This window comes from Schistocerca nitens, chromosome 6 (genome assembly GCF_023898315.1).
Source record: "Schistocerca nitens isolate TAMUIC-IGC-003100 chromosome 6, iqSchNite1.1, whole genome shotgun sequence".
NCBI lineage: Eukaryota > Metazoa > Arthropoda > Insecta > Orthoptera > Acrididae > Schistocerca > Schistocerca nitens.
Window position 1 is genome coordinate 519,491,210 of NC_064619.1, and position 24,559 is coordinate 519,515,768.

General features: G+C 42.0%; 1 protein-coding gene across 1 annotated transcript in view; it reads right to left on the minus strand.

Annotated features, from left to right (window-relative positions):
• The window catches only part of LOC126262923 (sorting nexin-2), a 47,912-nt gene extending 27,000 nt beyond the window's left edge, over positions 1 to 20,912 (minus strand). The window contains exons 1-7 of the mRNA XM_049959844.1: positions 20,703 to 20,912; positions 20,471 to 20,542; positions 19,772 to 19,840; positions 19,453 to 19,699; positions 16,788 to 16,943; positions 14,863 to 14,984; positions 9,071 to 9,277 (exon numbers count right to left, since the gene is read on the minus strand). Of these exons, the coding sequence (XP_049815801.1) occupies positions 9,071 to 9,277; positions 14,863 to 14,984; positions 16,788 to 16,943; positions 19,453 to 19,699; positions 19,772 to 19,840; positions 20,471 to 20,542; positions 20,703 to 20,798 (969 nt within the window). The 5' untranslated portion in view covers positions 20,799 to 20,912. The remainder of the gene's footprint in view (positions 1 to 9,070; positions 9,278 to 14,862; positions 14,985 to 16,787; positions 16,944 to 19,452; positions 19,700 to 19,771; positions 19,841 to 20,470; positions 20,543 to 20,702) is intronic.
• Positions 20,913 to 24,559: the final 3,647 nt, after the last annotated feature.

Genomic DNA, 24,559 nt, shown 5'->3' on the forward strand with positions numbered 1-24,559 from the left:
GCAAGAATTCCCATTCAGTGAAGGATTCAGCTTCTGGGGGTTGAAACAGAGGTAGGCTCAACTTGACGTTTCTGCCAGAGAAAGGTAGCAGGACAGGAAGAGTTTGTTGATGCTGTCGCAAAATGTGTCACAAAGAGGCCCGCAAGGACTGATGGAGCACTAAAGAGAGCACCCTGTAGGATAAGACCCTGGACAATTGACTGCTGCTGGTGGCCCAGAAGGCTATGGAGCTTGTACCAAACGTGCACTGAAGAGGCATACATCCTCAGGGAGGAAAATGGCACTCTCAGCATTCCTTTTTACTCTGCTTCATAAGGTAGTGAGCCATAGCATGGAAATGCTTAAAAGTGATAAGGTTGGTCTGGGAAGGGTGTCCTTTAATCACTTCAGTGCCTGTCAGCAGTCCTGGATAGCAACTGTTACATCCTTGGTCCACCATGGGACCGGTTGACGAGGGGGACATTTGGATAGGGGGAGAGCAGTGTCAGCAGCTTGAAGGGTGGCAGAGACGTCTTGCATGAGTGCATCAATGCAGTCAGAGAGAGAGAGAGAGAGAGAGGTGTTTAAGTGGGCATCAGATGCATATAAAGGCCAATTGGCTCTGCGGAATGCACAATGTGGGGGGCGTTTCTGCCCGGCGACAGCAGGGGAATGATAGAATCATTGGAAAGTGGTCATTGTCACGAAGATCTTCCTGGGGTAGCAAGGGACGAGATCATCAGAGCAATAGCAGAAAATGTGCCATGAGTGGCACTGAAATGGGTATGGAAACTGTCTCTGAGGAGACAAATCAAAGTCTGCAGTTAGTTGGTCAATTAGAAGACCACTACTTGTTGATGTTGCACTCTCCCACAGGGGGTGGTGTGCACTTAAGTCCCCAAGGATGAGCTGTATTAAGATGGCAGTCAACATAAGGAAGTGGTCTACCTGGAGGGAGATAGACACTGCATATGGTGATTCCTGGGGTCATTCGCAAACCAAAGTACAGACCCCTCCAGACACTAGCCCAGGGCGGGCCCAGTCCTGACAGACTACCTAATAAACACACAAGATTAGAGACTGGTCATCATGAAAGAGTGTTTCTTGAAGAGCAACACAAAATGCACAGTAAGAGGAAACAAGTTGTTATATATCTAGAAGGTGATGGTAATATCCGTTTAAACTCCACTGGATTATTGTGTGGGGAGACTCCAGGTTAGATGTAAAGAAGCAAAGGGTAGGTCATGTCACAGGGTCAGTGGTAGTCACCAATGAGGAAGCGGTGACATTCATAAATAAGATGTCAGACTCAGGTTGCAAAAGGGAAGAATGGCACCTCTTGGTGCACTGGGGTGTCTTGTCCTGAGATGACCTCCTTCCACAAGATCTGGAACCAAAAGATCAAGTGATACAGGTGGCAGAACACAGGGACTTTCCTCGAGCTGTGGGTGGGGCCACAGTCACCACACAGAGGGTCCATCGTACAGTGGGAAGACATATGCCCAAAACGCAAGCACCACAAGCACCTGATGGGTGGTGGGACGTAAGGCTTCACATGGCATTGGTAACACAACCTTGACCATCTCTGGGAGGGTATCCTCCTTGAAATCCGGAATAAAGGCATCTGTATCGGTGCGGTTGTATTTGCTAACCTTCTGCACACATCAAACAAAATGAATGCTGCGTCACTCCAGTTTAGCCTGGATTTCTTCATCAGTTAGCAGCAGAAGGTCCCTAGGAAAAATCACTCCCCGGACCATATTAAGAGACTAGTGAGAGGTAACAGACACCGAGATGTCGCCAAGGCAGTCTAAACAAGCATGAAGGGCTGCAAAAGAAGCTTTTATCAACAGGGAGCCCAACTGCATTTTACTGAGAGACTCCACTTCGCCAAACTTGCTGCAATACTCTCCACAAAAAACAAAGGCTTTGTGGTGACAACTATGTCCCCATCCATCCTAGTACAGACCAGGTAGTGGGGTAATTGCTTCATCCCAAGAAAATGAGCCTGGCCCTCTTCCCAGGGTGTAGCCAGGGGAGGAAAGGCTGCAGGGCCATACGAAACAGCATTAAATAATCCACCATCACTCAAGACGGACATTTGAAACTGGCAAATTTTTTTTGCAGCTTGATACCCTTCATGTACCAAACATCCGCCCTGATACCATCCACTCCAATCGGGCTCTCCCCATGGGTGCCACCTAACTACAGCATCTGCTTGGCACAGCAGCTGTTGCTGGGAGTTCTGATGCCCCAGGATGACAAGAAACCACTCCTTGGCTTACATGGTTATCAGTAGTATGATCCCTTTATTGTCAGGAAATTCAGTCAGATGGGTACTTAAGAGCCCCACCACATGGACTGGCTATCCATGTTGGTGACCTAGCAGGATGGAGGGGGTGCTACGGCAGGGGAGGAAGGGGGAAGAGGAATCGCTGCTGTAGATGCTAGGGAGAGAGTTCTTCCCCAAACTTCTCACGCTAAAGACAGAGAATTTAGAAGGGGAGATCAAGATGCAAGGGGAAAAAATATTTAAGAATAGGTAAGGGGAACAAAACTGTAGGGAACACATGGAACCATGCAGATAGCCAGGTCGAAAAATCAGAACATCAAGAGAGGGAATGGAGGGGGTGATTGGATGGTTGGTTTAAAAGGGGGGGGAGGGGGGAAGGGACCAAACTGCGAGGTCATCAGTCTCATGTTCCCAGTAGAACAATTGCCCACGGGAAAGAAGAAAACAAAGACGACGTACGGCACAATAACAGGAGAAATGAAAAAGCAGAATGACAGAAGGACAACAAACACTACAATAAACAGAACAGGACAAGAAACCCACAGAGACATGCAAGAAACAGGGAGAGGAGATTGAAAACAAGAAAGCAGATTACCATGGCTGGCTGACCATGAGAATAAAAGCCAGCCACTCTGCAACACATTAAAACCTCCATCCTAATAGCCCTAGGATAGAGGACACAGAGGGACAAAGGAGATACGCTAAAACGTGCATAAAATGATAAAGCCCATCCTCACGAATAAAACATGAAACTAAAGCTGCTTTTGAGGCATTGACGCCCATCACTGAAGGTAGGGTGTTTGGAAAGTTGAAAGTCTGCCGCAGAGCAGCTAAAAGTGGGCAGCCCAGCAAGAGGTGAAAGACTGTCATTTGGAAGCCACAGCGACACTGAGGTGGGTCCTCGCGACTGAGAAGGTAACCACGTGTGAGCCACTTCTGGCCAATGCGGAGTCAACAGGACAATTGATTCCTTACGAAAAGCCCACAGGGAAGACTTCCACACTTTCGCAGTCTCCTCAATGACACACAGTTTGTTGTGCATACTGTTATGCCACTCTGTCTCCAAAAGCAGAAAAACCTTGCGGAGTGAGACAGAATGCAGGTCAGTTTCAGAGATGCTCATCTCCAGGAGTGGTTTCAGTGTAGCCCGTTTAGGCAGCATGTCAGCAAGTTCGTTGCCTGGGATTCCAACGTGTCCTGGGGTCCACACAAACACCACTGAACGACTGGACCGTTCCAGGGCAGAGATGGACTCCTCGATGTTCGCTACCAAAGTATGGCAAGGGTAGCACTGGTCGATAGCTTGTAAGCTGCTCTGGGAGTCAGAACAGAAGAAACGACTCACCAGAACAGGAACAGATGTACTGAAGTGCATGAGATATGGCCACAAGCTCTGCAGTGAATACACTGCAACTAGTGGCCAAGGAAAGCCGTTCAATATGGCCTCTGTGGACATAGGTGAAGCCAACATTACCATCAGCCACTGAGACATCGTTGTAAACAAGTTCAGAGCCCCGGAACATGTCAAGAATCGAGAGGAAGTGACAGCGGAGAGCAGGGGGGTTAATCGAGTCCTTAGTGCCATGCAAAAGGTCCAGATGAAGCTTTGGCCAAGGTGTACACCATGGAGGTGTATGTGAATGGACCTCAAGTAGAAGTGGTAAAGGGAGGACTCCAGTTCGGAGAGAAGGGATTGCACGCGAACCACAATCGTGAGCCCTGACCTGGGCCACTGATGCAGGAGATGAACTGCCACGGGTGGGAAAAGGAGACAGTAATTCGGATGCTCAGGAGAACTACGAATGCGTGCAACATAACTGGTGAGCAGTTGTGCACGTCAGATCTGCAATGGAGGGACTCCGGCCTCCACCGGGACACTGGTCATCGGACTCTTTCTAAAAGCTCCTGTCGCTAGGCAAATGCCACAGTGGTGCTCTGGGTCGAGGAAACCCAATGCTGAGGGTGCCACCCATCTGTAAACCCGACTTCCATAGTCAAGGCGGGATTGAACAAGGGCTCTGTAGAGTTGCAGCAGCATAAAATGATCTGCACCACAGTTGGTGTTGCTCAGGCAGTGGAGAGCACTGAGGTGTTGTCAGCACTCCCGCTTAAGCTGACGAAGGTGAGGTAGCCAAGTCAATCGGGCATCGAAAACCAGTCCTAAGAATCTATACGCCTCCACTACAGTGAGTATCATCATTAACATAAAATTCAGGTTTTGGATGAACAGTACAACACTGACAGAAGTGCACGACACACGACTTTGCGACTGAAAACTGGAAGCCCTTGGGCTAGAGCCCATGACTACACCTTGTGAATGACTCCCTGCTCAGCAACACCAGTACTGGAGGAGCAATACGAAATGCCGAAGTCATCTGCATACAGATGTGATACCCACACCCCTATAGCTGCTGCTAGGCTGTTGATGGCCACCAAAAATACAGACACTCGATACAGAACCCTGCGGAACACCATTCTCCTACATACGGGGGGAACTATAGGAGGCACCAACTTGGACATGGAAAGTACAGAGTGACAGTAAGTTTTGGATAAAAATCGGGAGAGGAACCCAGAGACCCCACTCATACAATGTGGCAAGGATGCCATGTCGACAGGTCGTGTCATAAGCTTTATGTAAGTCAAAAAAGAAGCAACCAGATGTTTGCATCTGGGAAAGGCTGTTCGGATGACACACTCGAGGGACACAAGGTTATCAATGGTAGAGCGACCCTGGCGGAAGCCGCCCTTACATGGAGCCAGTAGGCCACGTGACTCCAGGACTCAACCCAACTGCTGACACACCATACATTCCAGTAGCTTACAGAGAATGCTAGTGAGGCTGATGGGCCGATAACTATCCACATCAAGCAGATATTTACCGGGTTTTAGCACCGGAATGAAGGTGCTCTCCCGCCATTGCGATGGAAAGACGCCATCGCACCAGATCCGGTTGAAGATGATGAGCCATCGCCTGTAGTCAGATGAGAGATGTTTAATCATTTGACTGTGGATCCGATCCGACCCAGGAGCTGCATTGGGGCAATGTGCAAGGGTGCTGAGGAGCTCCCACTCTGTAACTGGGGCATTATAGGGTTCACTGGGGCGCGTAGTGAACGAGAGAAATTTCCTTTCCATCCGCCGTTTGAAGATGCAAAAGGCTGAGGGGTAGTTTTCCGTTGCAGAGGCTCGGGCAAAGTGTGTGTATCAGTAGAGAGCATGCCATTGATGTTAATGCCAAGGACACTTGTTGGGGTCTGGTACCCAAAAAGATGTCTGATCTTTGTCCAGACTTGGGAAGGTAACGTATGCCACCCAATGGTCAACATGTACCTATCCCAACACTCCTGTTTCCGCCATTTTACAAGCAGGCAAACACAGGCACGGAGCGGCTTAAAGGCTATTAATTGCTCTAGGGAAGGGAGCCCCCTTATGTCACTGTAGAGCTCACCGACGCTCTTTAATTGCCTCAGCGACTTCCGGCAACTACCACGGGACCCTTTCGCCGGGCGCACCCTAGAGAACGAGGGATCGCATTTTCTGCCGCAAAAATTATCATTGTAGTGACCTGCTCAATCACAACATCAATGGCACCACATGGGGGAGATTCAATGGTGACAGGAGAGGTGAAGGCTACCCAGTCTGCCTTGTTTAAAGCCCGTAGGTGTCTGTGGGCATGACACTGGGGGAGTGACAAAAAGATGGGGAAGTGATCAGTACCACACAGGTCGTCATGTGCTATCCAGTGTACAGATGGGAGTTGTCCTAGGCTGCAAATTGATAAATCAATGACAGTCACTACCATGAGCCACACTGAAATGAGTGGCGATCCTAGTATTTAAGAGGCAGAGGTCGAGGCAGTAAACTTTCGACATCTCTGCCATGGCCAGTAAGCATGGTGCTACCCCACAAGGGGTTATGGGCGTTAAAATCTCCCAAAAGTAGGAAAGGTTTAGGGAGTTGATCAATCAATGCAGCCAATACATTCAGGGGTACAACACCATCTGGAGGGAGATATACGTTGCAGACAGTTATTTCCTGTGTCGTCCCTATCCTGAGAGCCACAGCTTCAAGAGGAGTTTGAACGGGCACAGGTCCACTACATACTGAGTTCAGGACAAATGCAAACTCCACCTGACACTATTATATTCGCTACGGTTCTTGTAATATCCCTGTAGCTGTGAATGGCAGGGGTCTGCATTGCTGGGAACCAAGTTTCCTGGAGGGCAATGCAGAAAGCAGGTTTAAAGCTTAACATTTGCCATAGATGAGCCAAGTGGTGGAAAAAAAAGTCACCGCAATTCCGCAGAGACTGGGAAGGCATGAAACACTCAATGAGGTAGTCTACATCTCTGGGTCACCTGCTGCCACAGACTTATTTCCTGAACAGGGTCTGGCGAGATCTAGGTCCTCAGTAGACGCCAGAATCTTCACCTCATCCTCAGACACAGAGCTTGTAGGCAACAGTGGTGTGGGTGCCACTACAATTCACTTGGTCTTGGGGGTCTTCTTTCTGGATTTCTCTCACTGATCCTAGTGTTTCTCTGGCTGGGAGGGCTTCACTGATTCAGTATCCGGAACTGAGGATGATGATGATGAAGCCCTACACCAGCTGCTTTTGGGCACTTCCGCCACTAGCAGAAACCTGGAAAGGGAGTGACCCAAGGGACCCCTTCCTAGTGAGAGGAGCCAAGTAAGACTTATGATTCTCTGGTTGAGAAGTGGGGACTGGTGCCCCCGATGGTTGGCGAGATAGTGTTCCCGAGGTAGGTGCTGCGGGAGCAACAGGGAGGGAAGTGTCCCCAACCATCAAGGGGGCAGGTGTAGCCTTCCAGCTCTGAGAGCCGAATGGAAGTCGCAGAACTGATGGGACTACAACTGTTCTCATAATGGTGGCATAAGAGTAGGTCGTAGCCACAGGATGTAGGTGCTCGAATTTCCTCTTGGCCTCCGTGTAGGTCTGTCGGTCCAGGGTCTTGTATTCCATGATTTTCCTTTCTCGCTGTAAAATCCTGCAGTCTGGTGAGCAAGGGGAATGATGCTCTCCGCAGTTGACACAGATGGGAGGCGGGGCACTGAGTATTGGGATGGGATGGGATGGATGTCCACAATCTCTACATGTGATGCTGGAAGTACAGCGGGAATGCATATGGCTCAACGTCCAGCACTTAAAGCACCACATCGGGGGAGGGATACATGGCTTGACATCACAGCAGTTGACCTTCTCCAGTAATGTGTCACCCTTTAAGGTCAAAATGAAGGCACCGATGGCAACCTGATTATCCCCCTGACTCCAATGGACGTGCTGGACGAAATGAACTCCTCGTCGCTGTAAGTTGGCGTGCAGCTCGTCGTCAGACTGCAAAAGAAGATCCTTGTGGAAAATAATATCCTGGACCATATTTATGCTCTTATGAAGCGTTATGGCAACAGGAACATCCCCAACTTATCACAAATGAGTAATTCCTGTGACTGGGCAAAGGATGCCATTTTTATCAAGACTGACCCTGATTGCATTTTGGACAAGTTCTCTACCTCCCCTAATTTGTCCTCTAAATCCTCTACACAAAACTGAGGCTTCATCAAGACAAAGGAGTCCCCATCAGCTCTCACACATACGAGGTACCAGGATGAATAAGGTTCGCTGCCATCCTTAGCCTGGTGTTCCTCCCATGGTGTGGCCAGGGAGGGGAACGATTTAGGATCATACTTCCTTGCATTGTACTGTGACTTGGAACGCTTGGAAACTGATGGCACTTTATCATCAGCAAGTGATGACGTGGAACGCTTCATTGCGCGTCATCCATCCTGATGCCACAGACTCCGACCAGGGTCCTCCCCATGGGTGCCATCCAACCACAGCAAAGGCCACCTGGCAAGAGATGGAGGATGAGAGGAACTGCAATGCCATGACCAGAAAGTGAACTAAAGATCTCAATGCACAATGGTCACGATGCACCATGTAAGGCATCCTTCCCCAATTGGCTCGCTCTTCAGGAAAATTTTGAAAAATGGAGGTCTAACCCTACAGGGGACCATCACAAAGGCCGAAAGGTGAGAGACTCCTTTTAGTTGCCTCTTACGACAGGCAGGAATACCTCTGGCCTATTCTAACCCCCAGGCCCGCAGAAAGGGATGGGAGGGGAGGGGGTAGCAGGGAAGTAGTGAGGATGGGGAGGGAGGAGCATGGTGAAGGAAATGCAGATCGGGAAGGAAGAATGGGTTGCAATAGTTCACGGCCCCATGTGCACCACGCACGAACTCGCAAAGGAACTGTAAGCCCTTGGGGGAAGGGGTTCATCTTTCCCTGCTCCTCACTTTTTTCACTCCCTGTCCCCCTCCCTGCCCCACAGCCTCCCAACACTGCACCTGTTGGCAGTCCAGCCCCTGCCCACTCTACCAGACAGCACTTTTAGCCCAGCCCCCCTCCCCCCCCCCCCCACTTAACCATATACTATTATCCCCTCATTTTCCCCACCCCCCTCCGACAGATGTGGCAGTCAGGTGTGTTTGCTTGAATGACTGTGTGTGTGTGTGTGTGTGTGTGTGTGTGTGTGTGTGTGTGTTTGTGTGTGTGTGTGTGTTCTCTTGCTGACTAAGGCTGTGGTTGAAAGCTAATCTTTTACTTGTGAACTCTACAACCTGTTGCTTTATGGTAAGTAGCAATCTATCTTTTCCATACACTGTTGACATTCCAACCCGGAATTTCCACTGTATGAACTAAAGTCAATCAGATTTCCACAACAAATTTGTTATAACTAAAGATTACAACCACACAAGAACATAGGGTAAGCTTTATACCTTTTCTTCAACATCTGCAAGTTGTGCAAGTGCTCTTGACAGGGAGGTGTGTTCCTCACAGTTGCCAAGCATAGCTGCACTCTTTGCAAATGACGATGTGAGTGTCGCAAGATCTTTGCGGTGCAAGACAAGCAGCTCTACACTTGTATGCAGCTTGCGTAACTGTAGATCCAGATTCTCCACTTGCTGTGTTTTCTCTTCAAACCACTGTAATAGATAAAATAGCTTCTGAAATCCATATGCATTACTACATTATAAACTAAAGTAATTAATATTTTGGCCTGGTATACATAAAAAATGTCAAACTGGACATGACAAGGGGAATAATGATATTGCACCTTTAATTTAACAATATATTCTATTGCGTAATAAACAAAGGTCCATAACAGCAGCAATTATAGTTTTTTCATAAGAAATGCAATGCAGATGGAACTAATTATGTTCCTTGCATATTTTGCAAAAGTTCTTATTGTATAACTATCAAGGAAGAGAAACGAATAACCTTTTGTCAACTGTCTCTGCATCAACGAACTGTTCTACAACCTAGCAATGCGCAGAATCTAGCAGTTTTACAGCAAAGATACCCTTCAAGCAAATTCTTATTGAAATAAGCTGTCCACCTTTAAAATACAATCATAATGCAACCAAAGCCATAAATAATGTTTTAATATCTTCCTGTTCCCCACTTTCTTTGTGAGTACTATAACACTAACCATTTATAAATTGAAAGGTAGGCCATTTGGTGTAGATTATCTCAATATTTCAAGCATTACAACAGAACAGCACAGTACAGTGTCTTCATGACAACCAAACCAATAAAGCAGCAACAAGACAAAAACCTACTGGACACAATCTGAGCATTCATGTCTCATTTTTTTAGAGCAGCTGACAAGTTGAGTTCTACATACGGTCTGCCGCTGTTCTTCAGCTTTGCATGCCTAGCCTTTAAGTGTTTCTGTAGTGTACAGAGTGATTCACGAAGATATGCAAATATTTTAATATGTTATTCTAGAAGTAAAACTAAAGAAAAAAGTTGATATAATCATAGATCCACAAATTTTTAGTTTCTGAGTGATGGCTAATAAAAGATTTTGTCTGAAATTTAACAACTTCGATAATACGAAGCCATCACACAGCTGTGCGAGATTAAAGTAAAGCACTATTTGCATTTATTTTGTCGTTATTGGTCTGGCGAATCTAATAAAACATGTCCCAGACGTGTATCTGCGGTAGTTTTCCAAAACATCTAGAGAAGCAAAGATTATTATACAAGTAAATCTGTTTACTTTCCATTAAGAATGTAGTAACATTTATGTCATTGTTGGCAAGCATTAGAGTTGCTTCAGTCATTTCCTAACCTTAAAACGAGTTAGTTTTCTGTATTGTTCAGTGAAAAAACATAACAGTGTATTTAACTGAAACCATATTTTCTGTTTTTACATGAGCTCATGTGTGCTATGGTATTAATGAAAGCGATTATCTGACATATACATGCAGTTTCAGTTAATGTTACTACCATTATTTTACCAAAATTAAATTCTCTACAACTTCTGTTGAAAACTTCGTGCAGTTGTCTGGAACTTAAAAAAACAAATTGGAGTAAGTAGTTAATAAATTAAAAACTTTAAAAAATTACTTCTTAGCTGCTCTGGATGTTCTGGAAAACTATTGCAGATACACGTCTGGAACACGTTTTATTAATCAATAACAAAATAAATTGAAATTGTGCTTTATTTTAACCTCTTACAGTTTTGTGATGGCTTCATATTAGCGAAGTTGCTAAACTTCGGGCAAAATCTTTTATTAGCCGTAACTCCGTAACAAACATTTGAGGACCTATGATTATATCAACCTTGTTTTTAGTTTTACTTGTAGAATAACATATATTAACATGTTTGCATATCTTTGTGGATCACCCTGTACAAAGGCACTGAAGAGTTTTAAACTATAGCAGCGTTCATTGCTGATCAGTACTTCTCCACTCACCCTGAATCTATTTCCATTTGATTAATGAATGGCAACTGATTATAATGACAAAATAAATTCCATCTGTAGGATATGTCTTAGACAAACAAGACAGTTCACACTATAAACAGGTTTATGAGAATCAACAAATTTAGGTTGTGTGTGTTTACCACAATGCCATACGATGATCATCATCGTGAGCTAGATCTGTTTTCTCACTACACTGGCTGAATATAACGGGGTGCTATATTCCCAGAAAATGAAGTCAACTCAGGAAACAGAGGAACTTAACACTTTACAGAAGCAGGTAAACCAGTCTGCAAACCAGTCTCCACAAAACTCCAACCCATTTAACAACTCATTTTGCAGTTTTAGGGCTTTTACACAACAATACACACACAGAAAATCTGTTGATGTTGTTGTTGTTGTTGTTATGGTCTTCAGTCCAGAAACTGGTTTGATGCAGCTCTCCATGCTACTCTATCCTGTGCAAGCTTCTTCATCTCCCAGTACCTACTGCAACCTACATCCTTCTGAATCTGCTTAGTGTATTCAACTCTTGGTCTCCCTCTACGATTTTTACCCTCCACACTGCCCTCCAATACTAAATTGGTGATCTCTTGATTCCTCAGAACGTGTCCTACCAATCGATCCCTTCTTCTAGTCAAGTTGTGCCACAAATTTCTCTTCTCCCCAATTCTATTCAATACCTCCTCATTAGTTATGTGATTTAACCATCTAATTTTCAGCATTCTTCTGTAGCACCACATTTCAAAAGCTATTACTCTCTTCTTGTCCAAACTATTTATCGTCCATGTTTCACTTCTGTACATGGCTACACTCCATACAAATACTTTGAGAAAAGACTTCCTAACACTTAAATCTATACTTGATGTTAACAAATTACTCTTTTTCAGAAACGCTTTCCTTGCCATTGCCAGTCTACATTTTATATCCTCTCTACTTCAACCAACATCAGTTACTTTGCTCCCAAATAGCAAAACTCGTCTACTACTTTCAGTGTCTCATTTCCTAACCTAATTCCCTCAGCATCACCTGATTTAATTAGACTACATTACATTATCTACGTTTTGTTTTTGTTGATGTTCATCTTACATACTCCTTTCAAGACACTGTCCATTCCGTTCAACTGCTCTTCCAGGTCCTTTACTGTCTCTCACAGAATTATAATGTCATCAGCAAACCTCAAAGTTTTTATTTCTTCTCCATGGATTTTAATACCTACCCCAAATTTTTCTTGTTTCCTTTACTGCATGTTCAATATACAGATTGAATAACATCAGGGATAGGCTACAACCCTGTCTCACTCCCTTCCCAACCACTGCTTCCCTTTCATGCCCCTTGACTCCTATAACTGCCATCCGGTTTCTGTACAAATTTTAAATAGCCTTTCGCTCCATGTATTTTACACCTGCCACCTTCAGAATTTGAAAGACAGTATTCCAATCAACATTGTCAAAAGCTTTCTCTAAGTCTACAAATGCTAAAAATGTAGGTTTGCCTTTCCTCAATCTATTTTCTAAGATAAGTCGCAGGATCAGTATTCCTTCATGTGTTCCAGTATTTCTACAGAATCCAAACTGATCTTCGCCGAGGTCGCCTTTTTACCAGTTTTTCCATTCGTTTGTAAAGAATTCATGTTAGCAGTTTGCAGCTGTGGCTTATTAAACTGATAATTCGGTAATTTTCACATCTGTCAACACCTGCTTTCTTTGGGATTGGAATTATTATATTCTTCTTGAAGTCTGAGGGTATTTAGCCTGTTGTATACATCTTGCTCACCAGATGGTAGAGTTTTGTCAGGACTGGCTCTCCCAAGGCTGTCAGTAGTTCTAATGTAATGTTGTCTACTCCAGGGGCCTTGTTTCGACTTAGGTCTTTCCGTGCTCTGTCGAACTCTTCACGCAGTATCAAATCTCCCATTTCATCTTCATCTACATCCTCTTCCATTTCCATAATGTTGTCCTCAAGTACATCGCCCTTGTATAGACCCTCCATATACTCCTTCCACCTTTCTGCTTTCCCTTCTTTGCTTAGAACTGGGTTTCCATCTGAGCTCTTGATATTCATGCAAGTGGTTCTCTTTTCACCAAAGGTCTCTCTTAATTTTTCTGTTGGCAATCTACCTTACCCCTAGCGAGATAAGTCTCTACATCCTTACATTTGTCCTCTAGCCATCCCTGCTTAGCCACTTTGCACTTCCTGTCGATCTCGTTTTTGAGACGTTTGTATTCCTTTTTGCCTGCTTCATTCACTGCATTTTTATATTTTCTCCTTTCATCAATTAAATTCAATATTTCTTCAGTTACCCAAGGATTTCTACTAGCCCTCGTCTTTTTACCTACTTGATAATCTGCTGCCGTCACTACTTCATCCCTCAGAGCTACCCATTCTTCTTCTACTGTATTTCTTTCCCCCATTCGTGACAATTGTTCCCTTATGCTCTCCCTGAAACTCTAAAACCTCTGAATCTTTCAGTTTATCCAGGTCCCATCTCATTAAATTCCCACTTTTTTTTTTGCAGTTTCTTCAGTTTTAATTTACAGTTCATAACCAAGAGATTGTGGTCGGAGTCCACATCTGCCCCTGGAAATGTCTTACAATTTAAAACCTGGTTCCTAAATCTCTGTCTTACCATTATATAATCTATCTGAAACCTTCCAGTGTCTCCAGGCTTCTTCCACGTAGACAACTTTCTTTTATGATTCTTGAACCAAGTGTTAGCTCTGATTAAGTCATTCTCTGTGCAAAATTCTACAATGCAGCTTCCTCTTTCATTCCTTATCCCCACTCCATATTCACCTAGGCGTACTATTTTTCCTTCCCTTCCTTTTCGTACTATCGAATTCCAGTCATCCATGACTATTAAATTTTCGTCTCCCTTCACTATCTGAATACTTTCTTTTATCTCATCATACATTTCATCAATCTCTTCGTTATCTGTGGAGCTAGTTGGCATATAAACTTTTACTACTGTGGTAGGCGTTGGCTTTGTGTCTATCTTGGCCACAATAATGTGTTCACTATGCTGTTTGTAGTAGCTTACCCACATTCTTATTATTTTTATCCATTATTAAACCTACTCCTGTGTTACCCCTACTTGATTTAGTATTTACAATCCTGTGTTGACCTGACCGGAAGTCTTGTTCCTCTTGCCACCGAACTTCACTAATTCCCACTATATCTAACTTTAACCTATCCATTTCCCTTTTTAAATTTTCTAACCTACCTGCCCGATTAAGGGATCTGACATTCCCCACTCCGATCCATAGAATGCCAGTTCTCTTCCTCTTGATAACGACATCCTCCTGAGTACTCCCCGCCCGGAGATTTGAATGGGGGACTATTTTAACTCCGCAATATTTTACCCACGAGGACGCCATCATCATTTAACCATACAGTAAAGCTTCATGCCATCGGGAAAAATTGCGGTTGTAATTTCACCTTGCTTTCAGCCGTTCGCAGTACCAGCACAGTAAGGCCATTGTGGTTAGTGTTACAAGGCCACATCAGTCAATCATCCAGGCTGTTGCCCCTGCAGCTACGGAAAAGGCTGCTGCCCCTTTCAGGAACCACACATTTGTCTGGCCTCTCTATAGATATCCCTCCGTTGTGGTTGCACCTACGGTATGGCTACCTGTATCACTGTGGCACGCAAGCCTCCCCACCAATGGCAAAGTCCGTGGTTCATGGGGGGGGGGGGGGGGCGCAGAAAATCTATACAGCCAACATTCACTCTATTCTAACACAACGTATAGAACAGAATGAATATTTAGGTAGTTTTAGGTAGTTAAGTGAACTCTTACAGGGTCATTTTCATCCATTTTGTAGGTGATTTTATTGACCGTTTCACCAACTTTGTTAAACAACCGCATTACTCCAGCACCACTGAGTGCTGAAGTGTTTGTAGCTTTTGGTAGGTCCATATCTGCAATAATAAAAAAAAAACAGGTATTAACTATGTATATATTTTACAACACTGACAGTTACATTTTATTACTTACATTGTTTAACAGTCAATTTTCTGTTAGGCAGTGGTATGCAATAATGCATTTCAAATAACCAATGCTGTCTTTTCTTCATGCAACTACAGCCAGGTATTATTCTCATAAAAATTTCACATGTGTAAATTTATGTTCAAACTAAATTAGGTTGTTTAAAGATCAAACAATTCAACTGGTAGATAAGACAATGACACAAAAGTCTTAGAAAAGTTTATTGACTAAAGCATTGAATTAATTAGAAGATGCAGAAAATCTTATAGTGTCTTGTCTATAAAGAAAGCATTCCTACATTCATTCAATACGAGTTACGAGTTTCTATAAGATTATGAGACAGAATTTCTGGGCAGTATTAGCTTTCAGAAGATGAAATTTTTAATTCTGCCAATAGACACAGATGTACATGAAACTTTTGTAGCTTTTTGACTATTGGCGTCTTCCTTGGAGAGGAAAGAGAGGCTGTATGGTATTTCAGATGGGCTCAACAGTATCAAAGTTAGTCCCCATATCTTCATAATCAATAAGCCAAGAAAATAGCTTTTTGAATAATAGGAGTAGAGTTGGGTTAAGAACTGTGATGCTGTTCCAAGAGATGACTTACAGACAGTAATGAGACATGATGTGGAAAATAGTAGTAAGGTTGAAATGCAAGCTTCTTTTGTTCCATCATCAGCTAGGATCTGTGGCAACAATCCATCATGACAACCTATGTTTTAGGTCACGCAAGTCTTGACGTACTTCCGGGAAGATGTCATGGTCTGTCGGTCACTCTGCAGCAGGTTCTCTTGCTGTATCAAGTATGTGTGTGAGAGTTAAGGATTATACCTTCTCTTCAAGAGGGGAGAAGTAACATTCCTAGATATTGGTACACACTTATTCAGAGTGCTGGGTCTGATGATGGTCATCCACTTTCTCCGAAATTCATGGGGTACTGTATTGAGATGTAGCCATAGGTCAGCTTCTGGGATTCTTATTGGCAGCAGGTCCATTGCAGATGACTTTCTTAGCTGATTTATTATTGCTTGGTGCATCTCCATGGTGCAATATGGGGAGGAAAAGGAAATAGTTTAGGAGGCTCCCTCATCTGAAGGTCCGAGTCACCCATCTTATTAACATTCTAAAACCTGCTCCTTCCTATGTAAGGAAGGAAATAATAGTCTGAAAGGCTGGTTGTGTGTCTGTAAGTACTTGCCAGCAACTCTGTCACATAATTTTAAAGTTTCTTCAAGTGAATTTTCCTTCTAATACAATTTAATTTTCACTCACATATGATACATATTGTATGTCACAAAAATATATAATTCAATTGTACCCTCCTCCAAAACTTTACTTCCAAGCAAACTCTGCATAACGTTTAGGGCACTGGTGATAAACATTGGAGGAGGGAAACTCAGGATTTAACATCCTGTCACTGAGGTGGTCAATAGAATTTGATAATATGAAAGAGGGTACACACCTAAACCAAAAGAAAAGTATACATCATTGAAAAACGTGCAAGGCACTTTAGCACAACTGCAATGTTACGAAGATATCTTCAGCGGTCACCTTTCACAAACGAGCAGCACTTGTGGTATGACTCAGCACTGAGGCTTTTTAAAATTTATCACTTACTTGCACACAAAGAACTATTGTCAATGAATTATTTTACAACATTTCTCCTGTACAAGCACTATTTATAAAAATCTTACTCTTACTTTAAAATGCCATTACACTATTTGCACAGTTTATACCTGCTTCCAAGAATTCTCTGAAGTCAGGATCAACACACAGAACTGGATGAGCTGCTGTACGGTTCAAGTATCTTTCCAGAGAAGCTCTTCGTTTCTCGATGAACTCTGCAGAAGAGCCCTGTTCTGCTTGATTTGACATCTTTATTTTTGTCATACCTAGAAGAGAATGGGATGGTTACAGTGCATAAGTCACGCTGGGGAAGTATCACAAATAAGATTTTTTTTGCCAGATGACAGTTCTGAAAGGTATTAAGGCACTCTCACAATGGTACAGCAACACACGTCAAATGCATTACTTATAACAAACAATTTCTCCATATTGAAAACACCAAATGTTTCAGAAATTAAGATACTGCATATTAATGTAAATAAATTTTAGGGACTTCGTACATCAATAAAAAATTTGGGGACAACGGAGGCGTCCGATCCCACCCGTCGACTTTGACCCATGATGTAATGGTGGTGTGTGTGACGTCACGATGCCGCAGAGTTTAGTTTACGAGTGTGTTGTATTTATAGATATTTTGTTGCAGTCAGTGGTGCCCTCTGGTGGTGTGTTTGTGGTTTGCGTATTACATGGTGTATTGGGTTCATTGTGGTGTTGCTGCTTGTCCTGCAAGGTATTGGTTTCAACTGTGCTGCAACAGGAATTGGTTTCAGTGAGTTAACAATTTAGTTTTTGATGTGTCCCAGTTACTGTAGTGCTGTCTGCTGTATGTCGTGTGTTAATTTGTGGCTGCTTTTGTTAGGTATGGATATGACGGACAAATTTAACAGCACTCATTTGCGTGTGGAAATGGGGATCAATGTGTTGTCCCTTATAAAATTTTTGCAACTTTATGGGCTGCTCGCAGAAGTGGTTAGGTGCAGTGTGTGTTGGCAGGAAGGGCGATTGGCAAAAGTTATATCTCCGACCAGGGACAGCTACACGTGGCAGTGCCGTAGGGACAACCTATGGCGCTCCATAAGGCATTGTACCTGGTTCAAGAGGTCTAGGTTGGGGTGAAGCAAAGTGTCCGATTCCAATGTGTGGTCGTAGCTATGGGTGTTTTTGTATTGTGAACTGCTGTGGTGTTATATAGGTTAAGGGAAGTGTTCGATTACAATTTTGTTTGTCAAGGTGTTGGTTTTGTGGTACCCATAGTTGTGGCGATGGTGTAAGTCTTGGAGTTTTATAATGTATCGATAACTGTGGTTGAGCTATATAGGTGAAGGGAAGTGACCAATTCCAGAGGATACTGTGTGTAGTGGAATTTGGGAATTTTGTGTTGTCAATTTATTTCATCGTTTTGTGTCATTTGGTATGGTAGTGTGTGTTTATATTTAGTTTTTCCCCAACCAAAAACCCCCAATTTTGCATGCCTGTCCCGTTAGTTTGATTATATTTTTGGAGGAAGATGCATGTGTTGGTCTTTCGATCTATTTTTGTCTTTGCTGTCATGTTTATGTAATGACTTAGGCGCCATATTGGAGTCTTAGTGAATGGTCGTTTCCGCCATATTGGTGTTGCCATGGGTCAAAGCAGACAGGTGGATTCGGATGCTTCTGTTTTCCCAAAACATTTTATTGTTATTACCTGTCTGTAACTGAGGACCATAGTGTGAACTTCCACGTACAACTAATCAATATCACAAGGCCAGAGCCCTATTTCCATAAACATTAACAATAAATATAAGAATACTTGCAACAAGCACACTACCAGATTTCGGATTCAGTCACAGTTAAGAAAATAAACTTTGCTAATGATGTACATGTACATGTATCAACATTAAATATTATTTACAATCCTGCTGCAAAAGTATCTTCATCTAGCAACTGGATTTAATGCAAGATTTTAGGAGCAATTGAAAATACAGATGGTGTAACTCCTGACTGCATGAATTTCATTGACTCACAAATGAAACTTTGAAATCACCACAGAAACTACATGACAAATGTGACAATTTCAAATATAATAATTGGTTATGAAAATCCCAGAACAAATATGACAGAAGGAACACAGTTTTAATATTACTGTATTCTGAAAGCAAACCAAGTAAGAATATACTATTGTCCATTTGCTATCCAATATTTTTTAACAGCCTGCTGCAACTGGACCCGAGTTGCTTAGAGAAAAACATTTGCAACTTATCTATAAAAGGTGAAGTTATCAACAACCCAAAGGTTGGTATGAACACCAATAAGGCTTTACTAAGCATGATCAAATCTGTGGTGGCATGCCCTTGCCTTCTTCCAATTTTCGAACTCATTTATCCAGTTTTATGGAACCTATGGTTTAACATGAACTATGAACCGTATTTCAACCTGGCATTTCAAATCAATGAATAATTATCACTGAAAGCTACATGACAAAAAATCTCAGGCCAAACTGTACACTGGACTTTTGAATATGTAATCTGACAGCTGGTAAACTACTGAGCCACACATTTACTGTTTACTGGAATAAAAATGTCAGAGTCTAACTGCCTAGCAAACATTGTTCAATTTAGAAGTCTTAGAAACATGCTAATTTTGATGTATTTAATAGCACTCATTCTATTGATATTAACAATATGAAAAAAAAAAACGGTTTGTTCAACAAAAGTAGCAATTGCTATTTAAAGATGAAGACAAATCCAGCAAACTGAGCAATTTATACTAACTGTAAAATATTTCCATAACAAACCTATAACACTCTTCTCTGGAGCTGGTGGTATGATGCGGCCTAATCTGAGATACTTTTCTACTAGTTTGTCATGCAGGCCAAGGAAATCACTGAAACGCCTCATTACATCAAAATGAGTCTTTTTGAATAGCCGTATATTTGTCCTCGTTACAACTTTGTACGCTACATATGCTCCCATTCCATCACCCACTTTCTGTGGATCAGTTACAGAAACTTCAAGAAACTGGTCATCATTTTCCTTCTCCACCTGTAACAAAACATTTTTTCCCCATTATATTTATAATGACACATGAACAACAAACAATATCCACTGTCTTACCTCTTCTAGGGAGTTTGACTTCAGCACCGATGGTCTTTCAACTGGTGGAGTCTCATAGGTGGGATTATCCTTAAAATAAAATCAACTTTTTAATTATGTTTTTATAAATTTACATTAGTGCAGAATATAATTAGTTCTTGTTTTTTTTGCTACCACAATTAGGCCCCTAAATATATTGTGCTCTTATTTTTTCAGGAATTCTGATGTTAATTTTACATTTTTTTAGTAGTAAGCATTTTTTCATAGTGTTACAAAATATTAGCACTGCGGACATACATTACGGCTTGCTCGTAATAGAAAATTAAAGCCTTCCTGGAGCGTGTAAAACAGCCAGCATAATTACGTTCTCATAACACTGCTGCCCCATGGGTTATTTTTGTTAATGAACAACGAACACAATACGAAATCAGTGTATGAATTCGCATGTTTTAATACGAACTCACAATGAACACCTGGCAATTAACGCTATGTAAACTGGGCAAACATGCTGACATGTTCTGGTATAAGCACATTAATAACGAGACCAAATTACATTTCCATGTAGAAAAAACATTATTTCAATATCAGAAGAAAAATGAAACATCTGTAACACTATTCTCTGCTTAGTTTGTATTGCAAATAACAGTTCTAATTTCCAATAAATGGCTAATAACATACATTGAACGCTTGCTTATCCGATAAATTTAATAGCACACACACCTCTGACAACTGTAACGTTGGTGCATCCACGTCCCTAAAAGGCACACGCTTCTCATCTTCGAGACTTACATCCTGGGATAAAATGAAAACATATTTTTTATTGAATTCAATAAATCTAACAATCAAACTAAATAGGTTCAGTTAGCATAACACACTTCAACACAAACAAGATACATGTCAAATAAACAAATACACGTCAAAGTCCAGTTGTGGAACAAAAATTATAGTTTACTTCAATAGCGGAAGTGAATAAGTCATCATTGTCTTCCTCTTTCTTCGTTATATCCACAGTATCAAAAAGTGGGGGTGGTTCCCTTTCTTCCGCCATTCTTCCTAATAACTAGTAACTGACAGAATACTGCTATCTCCCAACGCCTGCGACAACGCCACTACAGCGACATCACCGTCATCTGCTTGTAACTCGCCATAATTATCTATGGTGTGGACACTAGCGACGACTTCCAATGGTATTAAATTCGTCTTTACGGAGTAATTATATATCAATAAAATCCAATGCTCTTTAAGCCATGATAATAAAAATATCCAAATTCATTTAACATGCGCAATAGTGCAAAGAACTGCTTCAGCTCAAACTTTCCTGAGTCAAGGCGAAGAGCCTATTGAAAATCTCCTTAGGCCTAAGTCACGATTATTACTGTCATAAGTATACACTATGTTAATTTCCAAATGATAATCATGTAAATCGTTAATACTTCAAAAATTGTTAAGATATTTCCTGCCTTTTCGCTACCCGTGAGTTGCATATTGAGTCAATGACGGCGGACTATTGTAACTGCCTAGTTAAAGACAGGTGATTCAATTTCTGCCCTTACTACCAATAGCTGTAAGAGGGAGAAGAATGCATCAAATGTTTGTGGCTATCCGGGGATCCAGAAAGTCGTAAGATTCGGCAGGTATCGAGAAATGTATGTTGTTGGACGATGATTCTGCCTTCTCGAAGTATTTATGAGGAGAAATTTATATCTGCCTTACTAAAAGCAGACCTCAAACAACAAGATAGGTGTCACTCTTAGAACTTCTTGGATGTTTTCGAACCTTTTTAATCACATAAATTAAAAACATGTAGCTGTTCTGATTGCTTTTCTCTTCCGTGAAAATAAATTGTTACCTTTGACAGAAATACGGACCATCACAGAAGACGAATGCACGTATTATTTCTTAGCCACATAAATATGCAATTCATGATACACATGATCCCGTTAGACCTTGCGCAAGATAACTTGGCCCCCATGCAGAAACTCATCCTCGTTCTCACCGCGGAGGTTTGGAGGGTCCAACCTCTTTTCCAAAGGGGCGGCAGCGTCAGTTAGCTGTGAGCCTTGGTGACATACTCACAATAAGTTGTGGGGCCCCTTCGTTATGAATGAAACATTCTCAGCCCGTTTCGATGTGTCGTTTACCGACTCATTACACAGCATGAACGAGGTGTACGCACGACAGCTGCTCTGCAATCTTGTTCAAACGCTTTTAAGGAAACGCTTCGGTAAAAAATTTGATTCTCTTGCGTTACATAGACTCATTAGTCAGTTCCATGATGAACTGTCCATCATTTCGTTAATGGTTATAATTACTGTGGTAGTTCGGCATTAATTAATCAACTGCAAGAAATACGAATAGTTTGCAATGGAAAATAGGAGTCGCTATGAGTAATCCTTGACTGCATATAACTAATATATTAAGTTTTTCTTTAAACTTGAGACGATAGCTATATCTATCTCCAATCTCGAGAAAATTTATTGTCTGTAGTGCACTCATACCCACTCACATGCACAAACAATAGAATGAAAGTGAAATATTCATAACATCCCTCATAGCTCATAAACAGATCGAGATATCGAAACGAGTTTTTGGCAAATGATGGCACAAAAAGCAGAGAATATTTTGGCAGATGGTTAACATGAGAAACTTCCTTATTAACCACAATACACGAGTAACTATAGATTTTTTTTCAACGAAATAATGTAATTATTTTAAGAGCTCTCGATAGCTGGGAAAATGAGAATTGGTATTTATCTGCAACAACGTAAGTGAAAAAATTACACCTTTAATGTTTTGACTTATTGATCTGACATGTCCTCGATTGCTTGTTTGATAACATATTTTCGTCAGGATTCTCTCACAACTGGAACTGTACTAACATGATGGTGAGGTTAAATTGTACAAACCTGTTGCATTTTGGCAGAACAAGCTAATTTTAACACAGAAACAAGAGAAATAAAGCAGGTTTATAAGTCACAGGAAAATAAATTACTACTTCTGCTGCAGCTGAATACTGTAATCCACTGTGTTTTTATAATAATAAGAGGTTGACTTCTCAGATTACTGGTCGTACTGGTGTAATGCAATAATACCGTCATTTACGGACACAATAGCTGTAGCTTACAAGTTATTCTTATTACTGACCTTCAGATGTTGAGCCGCACATGTGGTGGCTGACTGCAGTGGAAGTCCTACCACCACTGTTGTCCCTTCCCCTCCACACTATCGGTGCAGGTACAGGCCTGGTTATTTTGTGTGCACTTTTATGTGCCAATATCAAGGACGCAGTAACTGTGAAAAATGATTAATGTAGACGTACTCATTTAGTCATCTGAGGCACAAAGGACACGAAATCAGCTGTTAAAAATACTCGGTAGTCCTAATTTAAGTGCAACTACTCACAGAGATGCATTGTGGGCTGTAGTTATCATATGACAGCAAAACGTAGTGGATATGCTAACGTGATAATGTGGAAAAGATTTACACTGGGAAAAATTAGTTTCAATTTTGGCCACCAGATGCAAATATGCCGCTTACAGCATCTCATTGAAGTCTACAGTGCTCATATTGGGCAAACTGCGTAAGTGGCTGCTAATAATAAAATCAACATTGTGTTGTTTTCACTTGTTTTACCTTTTCGGCCCACATCCCGTCCCTAATCCATCACACATGGAAACATTTCTACACTCCTTCTTGCAATCACAGAGCCAGATTTGAGCCTGGTGGCCAAAATTTGAATTTTTTTCCAGTGTAAATCTGTTCCACATTAATGCATTAGAATATCTACCAAGTTTCGCTGACATACTATATTTACAGCCCACACTGAACCTCAGTGAGTAGATACACTATAATTACAACCACCCATTACAAATTATCGATAGCCATTGTGTGATCTAACTGAAAGAGAACACAAATGGGAAAAACTACTCAAAAAAACTCATAATGATGGAAAGATTTTCAAGGTTACTTTTTGAGTCACATTATAATTTGATAAAGGAATTCAACGATACAAGTCACTTAGAAAGAAATATGTAGTAGTTACAGGGAAGCTGAGGCATAATGGCTGGAGGAAACATGTGCACGAAACGAAAAAGAAATAATCACTGAAGGAACTGATTCACCATGTAGAAAAGTCAAAACATCCTTCAGTAAAATTAAAATTAAGGCCATTAACATTAAGAGTGGAATGGGAATTTCACTATTAAACACAAAGGAGGAAGCAACAGTGGCAGCTCATGTTTGCTTTCCTTGGATAGACCCAGATAAAAAGATAGTAAGCTTTATAACAGAATTGTTCTCCCACTGGGATTTTATTTAAAAAAGCGGATGAAGTGTCACTAGAAGCCTTCCTAAGAGACAATCTCCATTCCTTCCGAACTGACTATGCAAATGTAGACGAGATGTGGCTCAAATTCAAAGATATAGTAGCAACAGCAATTGAGAGATTCGGACCTCATAATGGAACTGATCCCCCATGGTACACAAAACAGGTCCGAACGCTGTTGCAGAGGCAACGGAAAAAGCACGCGAAGTTCAGAAGAACGCGAAATCCCGAAGATTGGTTACAATTTACAGACGCGCGAAATTGGGCACGGACTTCAATGCGAGATGCCTTTAATAGGTTGCTCAACGAAACATTGTCTCGAAATTTGGTAGAAAATCCGAAGAAATTCTGGTCGTATGTAAAGTACACAAGCGGCAAGACGCAGTCAATACCTTCGATGCGCAGTGCCGATGGTACTGTTACCGACGACTGTGCCGCTAAAGCGGAGTTATTGAACGCAGTTTTCCGAAATTCCTTCACCAGGG